Source organism: Arvicola amphibius, chromosome 7 (assembly GCF_903992535.2).
Source record: "Arvicola amphibius chromosome 7, mArvAmp1.2, whole genome shotgun sequence".
Lineage (NCBI taxonomy): Eukaryota > Metazoa > Chordata > Mammalia > Rodentia > Cricetidae > Arvicola > Arvicola amphibius.
In genome coordinates, this window is record NC_052053.1 from 66,030,772 (window position 1) to 66,039,021 (window position 8,250).

Genomic DNA, 8,250 nt, shown 5'->3' on the forward strand with positions numbered 1-8,250 from the left:
AGTACACAGTCAGTCACAGCAAAGATTGGACCAAAATGCCGATACTCTCCTGGATGCATTTGAAGGAAGAGATGGGCAGGCACCAATGAAGAGTTCCTCCAACAAACTGAAAAGCAACATGACAAAACCAGAATCCAGTGAACACGCAACAGGAAGACTTGAACACCCTATTCCAGAAGAAGTAGAAGAAATAGACTTTAAATGTAATATCATGAAAATAATAGAGGCCCTAAAAGATGATGTGAAAAACGCCTTTAAAGAAATGGAAGAGAAGACAAAAAGTTAGAAGAAATTAATAAATTCCTCAAAGATACCCTAGAAAACCAAGAAAAGGCTATCACACAGATAATGAAAACAGTTCAAGGCTTAAAGAACGAACTGAAGGCAATAAAGAAAACAAAAATGGAGGGACACCTGGATATGGAAAATCTGGGTAAACAAACAGGAACTATGAAATCAAGTATATTCAACATAATACAAGAGATAGAAGAAAGAATCTCAAGAGCTGAAGATACTATAGAGGAAATAAATTCACCAATCAAAGAAAACAGCAAATCCAACAAATTCTTATCACAAAACATTCAGTAAATCTGGGATACCATGAAAAGACCAAACCTCAGGATAATAGGGGTAGAAGAAGAAGAAGAATTACAGCTCAAAGCCCAGAAAATATATTCAACAAAATTATAGAAGAAAACTTTCCCAACCTAAAGAAGGATATTCCTATGAAGGGAGAAGAAGCATACAGAACACCAAATAGAATGGAAAAAAAAAACACTTGCCATATAATAATCAAAACACAAAACATACAGAATAAGAAAAGAATATTAAGAGCTGCAAAGGAAATGGTCAAGTAATATATAAAGGTGAACCTATCAGAATTACACCTGACTTCTCAGTGGAAAACATGAAAGCCAGAAGGTCTTGGATAGATGTGCTGGAGTCACTAAAAGACCATGGATGCAAGTCCAGACTACTGTACCCAGCAAAGTTTTCTTTCACCATCCATGGAGGAAAAAAATATTCCAGGACAAAAACAGATTTAAACAATTCGTAGCCACAAAACCAGACTTACAGAAAGTACTAGAAGGAAATTCAAAACCCAAGGAAGCCAACAACACCCATAATAACACAGACATCCAACAACCCTCCACCAGCACAACCCAAAGAAGGGAAACACACAAAAACTACCACCAAAAAAATAACTGGAATTAACAGCTGGTCATTAATATCACTTAATATCAATGGACTCAATTCACCCATAAAAAGGCATAGTTTAAGAGACTGGATACAAAAACAGGATCCAACTTTCTGCTGTTTACAAGAAACACACCTCAATCACAAAGACAGACATCTACTCAGAGTAAAGGGTTGGGAAAATGTCTTCCAATCAAAGGGACCTAAGAAACAAGCTGGTGTGGCTATCCTACTATCTAAAAAAATGATTTCAAACTAAAATCAATCAGAAAAGATGGAGAAGGACACTTTATACCCATAATAGGAACAATTCTTTCAAATGGAGCTCATTCCTGGATATCTATTCTTCTAGGTTTCACTGTTATAATTTCCAGGGTCAGTGTGAGGATCAGCTTACATGGTTGCTCTTGAAAAGGATGAACAGGGTAAAGTTTTTAATGAATTTGTTGGACATAAAATATATTAGAACCAATACCTCTATTCTAATCCCAAGGATTTTACTTTTGAACAAGAATATCCAGAATATTTTATGGAGAGCCTACCAATATTAATTAAAGACTTCATATATCCACACTAAGATAAATAAATTATTGAACAAATGGGCACAAGCCAAGTTTTTCCTCTGGAGTAGAAAATAAGTAACATTTGTTTATAGAGATGCCTTTGAAATTCTCTTCTCTTCAGTATGTCCTCTGATTCATTCTAGATAATTTATAGAAAGGGAAATACCTAGATGAGACCAGAATAACTGTTATTGCAGCATGAGCCCTGAAAGGTAGGCAGGATTGATATGTTTCCCTAATTCTGAGTGATGATGGGATAATGTCACCTTAGAGTTAAGTAACAACTAAACAAATGTGAAAAGAGATTTTACAAATCATCTATAGGACTTTCTGCCCACAAATTTCCACAAACTGAGAAGCCTCTTTAAAAAGAAGGACACAGTCAATAAGAAAGCAAGGCAGCCTATTGAATGGGAAAAGATATTCACCATCCCCACTTACGACTAAGGACTGATGTTAAAATATATAAAAAACTCAAGAAATTAGACATTAAAATTCAGAATAACCCAGTTAAAAATGACGTACTGAGCTAAACAGGGAATTCTCAACAAAAGAATCTCAAATGGCCAAAAGATACTTAAGGAAATGTTCAACATTTTTAGCTATGAGGGAAATGCAAATCAAAACAATTCTGAGATACCATCTTTCAACTGTCAGAATGGCTAAGATCAAAAACACTAATAATAGCTTATGTTGGAGAAGATGTGGAATAGGGAAACACTAACCCATTGCTGTTGGGAATGTAAACTTGTACAACCACTTTGGAAATCAGTGTGGTGGTTTCTCAGAAAATTGGGAATCAACTTACCTCAGGATACAGCAATACCACTCTTGGGCATATACCCAATAGATGATCAATCATACTACAAATGCATTTGTTCAACTGTGTTCATAGGAGCAGAAAGAGATAATATCTAGAAACAGAGCAGTGTGGAGCTTTTCAATTTCACATAGATCCTAAAGAGACATGACATTGTGGAAACACAACATTTTCTATGCATAATGTGAAAAGGGAACTAAGTACAGTGTAGTGAATCCTTAACAAGGAAAATGTGTACATAGAGCTATGTTAATACTTCAATTTCTATAACTGTCAACAGTGTGTATGATAACTTTTATCTGCACTGAGTACTGCCTTCTGCCCAGGTCCAATGACACAGCCTGCTATAGCAGGAAGATATGCAAATATGTCTTCTTTCTGCCCATAAAACGAGGCATCCCCTGACCCTGCAGCTCTGGCAGAGGAGACAAGCCCTGAATTCCTAAATCCTCCCAGTTAGGATTCAGCACTGAATACAGGAAAATCACCATGGACTTAGGGCTGATATTGGTTTTCTCTGTCCTTATTTTAAGAGGTAATTTATAAAGATGAGACGCTGTGTCTTGTGTGGACATGAGAAAGAGAAAAAATGTCTTCTGTGTCAGTTTTCTAACCAGAGGTCTTTGTTGTGTTTACAGGTGTCCAGTATGAGGTGCAATTGCTGGAGTCTGGGGGAGGCTTAGTGCAGCCTGGAAAGTCCCTGAATCTCTCCTGTGCAGCCTCTGGATTCACCTTCAGTAACTACTGGATGAGCTGGGTCCTCCAGGCTCCTGGGAAGGGGCTGGAGTGGGTCGCAACCATTAGTAGTAGTGGTAGCACCTACTATACCGATGCTGTGAAGGGCCGGTTCACAATCTCCAGAGACAATGCCAAGAACACTCTATACCTGGAAATGGGCAGTCTGAGGTCTGAAGACACAGCCATCTATTACTGTGAACAGTGAGTGAATGTTACTGTTAGCTCAGACAAAAACACCTCTGTGGGGAACACAGGACCAGCAGGGGGCGCTGAGATCACTTAGAAATCAGGATCAGAGAAGAGCCTGCTCAGATAAGCATGGAAGACTGGACTTCTCTTTGTCTTCACTGCCTCTCCATATCACGAATGTCCAAATGTTTATTCCAATTTCTTTTTCCTGTTGGGTTGTGTGTGTTTATTTACTAGTGTTTCTCCTTGTTTCCCTTTAACTCTTTCTACCTTACCTGTCTCTCTCAGTGTCTCACTCTCTCACTTTCCTCTTTCTCTCTCTCTCACACTTTTTTCTAACAGCTCTTTCTCTCTCTCTCCCTCTCCCTCTCTCTCTCTCTCTCTCTCTCTCTCTCTCTCTCTCTCTCTCTCTCTCTCTCTCTCTCTCTCTCTCTGCCACACCTTCTTTATCCATTCTTCTATTGAGGGGCACCTAGGTTGTTTCCAGGTTCTGGCTATTACAAATAGTGCTGCTATGAACATAGTTGTACAAATGCTTTTGTAGTATGATTGGGAATCTCTTGGGTTTATTCTCAAGAGTAGAATTGCTGAGTCCTAAGGTAGGTTGACTCCCAGGTTCCTGAGAAACTGCCACACTGATTTCCAAAGTGGTTGCACAAGTTTTCATTCCCATCAGCAATGGATGAGTGTTCCCCTTACTCCACATCCTCTCCAGTATAGGCTATCATTGGTGTTTTCTTTTTATTTTAGCTATGCTGACAGGTGTAATATGGTATCACAGAGTTGTTTTGATTTGCCTTTCCCTGATTGCTAAGGAGGTTGAGCGTGACCTTAAGTGTCTTTTGGCCATTTGAACATCTTCTGTTGAGAATTCTCTGTTCAGTTCAATACCTCATTTTTTAATTGGGTTAATTAGCATTTTAAAGTCTAGTTTTTTTAGTTCTTTTTATATTTTGGAGATCAGACCTTTGTCTGATGTGAAGTTGATGAAGATTTTCTCCCAATCAGTAGGTTACCTTTTTTTCTTAATGACAGTGTCCTTTGCTTTACAGAAGGTTCTCAGTTTCATTAGGTCCCACTTTTTCCATTGTTGCTCTTATTGTCTGTGCTACTGGGGTTCTATGTAGTAAGTGGTCTCCTATACCCATATGTTGTAGAATACTTTACACTTTCTCTTCTATCATGGAAACTGAACAGTCACCTACTGAACCACCCCTGGGTCAGGGAAGAAATAAAGAAATTAAAGTATTCCTTGAATTCAATGAAAATAAAGACACATCATACCCAAACCTATGGGATACTAAGGACGCAGTGCTAAGAGGAAAGTTCATAATACTAAGTGCCCACATAAAGAAAACGGAGAAAGCTCACATCAGTGACCTAACGGCACACCTGAAAGCTCTAGAAAATAAGAAGCAGATTCACTCAGGAGGAATAGAAGACTGGAAATAATCAAAATGATTGCTGAAACCAACAAAATAGAAATACAGAAAACAATCCAAAGAATCAATGAAACAAAAAGCTGGTTCTTGGAGAAAATCAACAAGATTGACAAACCCTATCCAAACTAATCAAATGGCAGAGAGAGACCACACAAACTAACAAGATCAGAAATTAAAAGGGGGACATAACCATAGACACAGAGGAAATTCAGAGAATCATTAGATCTTACTACAAAAGCCTGTATGCCATAAAATTACAAAATGTGAAATAAATGGACACTATTTTAGATAAGTACAACATACCAAAATTAAATCAAGACCAGGTGAACAGTTTAAATAGACCCGTAAGTCATGAGGAATTAGAAGCAGTCATCAAAAACCTCCCTACCTAAAAACCCTGGACCAGTTGGTTTCAATGCAGAATTCTACCAGAACTTCCAAGAAGACCTAATACCTACACTCCTTAATGTTTCACAAAACAGAAACAGAAGAATCATTGCCAAACTCCTTTTATGAAGCTACAGTCACCCTGATATCAAAACCATACAAAGACTTAACCAAGAAAGAGAATTACAGACCATTCTCACTCATGAGTTTGAGAATGTTTATCAGTTGATTTCTATCTTATTTTTGAGACAGGATCTCACAGTGAACCCGGACCACACATGCTCAGATAGAATCGTTGGATGACAAGTCTTAGAGAACCTCCAATCACAACCTCTCCAGTGCTGGGAATATAGGATGAACCATCAACACCCAGCTTCTAAGCTAAGTGTTGTGCCTCAAGCTAACATACTAATACTGGGAGGCCGGCGCATTACCACTGAGCCAACTCTTGAGCTCTGGATATCAACAGTATACGTTGATAAAAAGACTTGTAAATTGTAAAAGGAAATATGTGTATGGTAAAATAATTTTAAAAGAAAAAATGTATTGCCAATTATGGAGTTTTAAACCATTAACAGTCTCTATGAAAATGAATGCCTTGAATCTAAACCTTTTACGCCCTCATAAATAACCCATAAACTCTGACTTCTTATATAATTCTGGAATTGTGGAGATGGGCAAGATCTGCAAAAGAAGAGGGAAAGGAAATTATCATCAGAATATATTGTATTAAAGGTTTTTCATAAAAATAAATTCATTAATTATCAAGAATACTGCATTTGATGGTTGGGTGTAGTGAAACCAGTCTTAATCCAGTCACTAGGGAGACAGAGCAAGAAAATCTCTCATAGCTTGATCTATATAGAGAGGCCATCTAGATGACTCTGTGAAAAAAAGAAAGTCATCCCCTCTATCTGTGAATGTGAGAGTGTTTCTTCATGTGGGTGTGTAGGATGGGTATCCATTGTACAGTTGCAAATAACTACAAACTGTGAATCCAATTCAGGGTAGGGAACTGTAACTTGAAGTAGAACTCTCATTTGCTCTCTGTGGGTCTCTGCCTGTGTATGTTTAAATGTGTGTTTGTATCTGAAATGAGGACTCTGTGTGGCTGAGGTGGCAGTTGTACATTTTAAATGTCCCTTACTGGTTCCCAGATGTCCAAGGAGATGTCCTCAGCTAGGTCCTTGGGTAGCAGCAGAGAAGATGCTTGAACTGGCCTTATCCCATAGCCACACTGATGAATATCTTGCATATCACCATAGAACCTTCATCTGGCAATGGATGGAGATAGAGACAGAGACCCACAATAGAGCACTGGACTGAGCTCCCAAGGTCCAGATGAAGAGCAGTAGGAGGGAGAACATGAGCAAGGAAGTCAGGAACACCATGGGTGTATCCACCCACTGAGACGGTGGGACTGATCTAATGGGATCTCACCAAGGCCATCTGGACTGGGACTGAATGAGCATGTGATCAAACTGGACTCTCTGAATGTGGCTGACAATGAGGGCTGACTGAGAAGCCAATGATAATGGGTTTTGATTCTACTGAATGTACTGGCTTTTTGGTAGCCTAGTCTATTTGAATGCATACCTTCCTAGACCTGCATGGAGGAGGGAGGTCCTTGCACTTCTCACAGGACAGGACACCCTGACTTCTCTTAGGACTAGAAAAGAAGGGGGAGAGGGAATGGGGAGAGTAGGAGGAAAATGGGAGAAGGGGAGGAGGTTGCTCTACCTTGTGATCTATTAATGTTATCAACACTATGAACAAAACCAACATGTGAATGAAAGGGTTTTTGTTATTTTAACTCTCACAATCCATCATAAGAAAAGTCAGGAAATTAAATCAAGTTAGGAATGTGAAGGTGGGGAATGAATGAGAAACAAGGAACTCTTTTTTATCAGCTTGCTGTCCATGGTTGTTCAGGCTACTTTCTTAAACAAACCAGCAACACCTTCTCATGGATGGCATCTTCAACATCATCATGGGGCCCTACCACATTAGTCATTAAGCAAGAAAGTGGCTCCTAAAGTCTTGCATGCAGACCAAAAATGGTGGAGGCATATTTTCCAGCTGAGGTTTTTTGTTTCCTGATGACTCTATTTTGTATTATGTTGATGAAATTCTAACCACAGCATAAATGGACAGGCTGGTATAATCATGATAACATGGCCCATTAAATGATTGCCATTTATTCAACACTTAGGAAAAAAAATGACTGATGAAACACTTAAGAATATGGATTCACCTCTCAAATAGAAGATAATTATAAATAATGTGTGACTTTACCATGAACTCATTCCCATTGAAAATGACTTATTCTTAGTGACTTCCTTCTAGACAGATTCATAGAAAAGAGAAACCCAGGGAAGAATAGAATACAGATACAAACTATCTCTGCAGTAACCAAAGTAAAAATTCTTGTATAAGTCAATTGACAAGTTTTCAAATATAATGTCAGAAATGTATCTTTATTTCTGTAATACTCCTTCCCTGATATTTGTAACCACAAAGAGAATATCAGACAAACCCAAGATGAGACATAGTAAACATGTCTGAGAAATATTCTTCTAACTTCCTGAACATCATGAATAAGAATACAACACAGTGTTGGTTTCCCAACAGCATTTTCAAGGATGACTGTCTCATCTACAGTATGTTCTAGCTCCACCACTGTCACTCAGAGATTATGCATGATGAAATGAGGGAAATAAAATGTTGGTTACCATTACATAGGAAAAGGTGGATATCAGGATCTGACAGGGCAGGTTGGTCACAGCTCCTCATTTCCTTTCCCTGGTGATTTACATTACCAAGGCACGGGAGAAACCCCAGCAGTGCTTTGTCCTCTCTGGTTATTCCCACCAAAGGCAAACAGTTCCCATTGTTCATGCATACCCTCCCTCCA

At 38.6% G+C, this 8,250-nt stretch overlaps 1 gene segment (V, D, J or C); it reads left to right on the plus strand.

Annotated features, from left to right (window-relative positions):
- The first annotated feature begins 3,054 nt into the window (after window positions 1-3,054).
- Window positions 3,055-3,523, plus strand: LOC119819200. The segment is given in 2 exon segments: window positions 3,055-3,115; window positions 3,219-3,523. Coding segments are annotated over 2 exon segments (351 nt in total).
- Window positions 3,524-8,250: the final 4,727 nt, after the last annotated feature.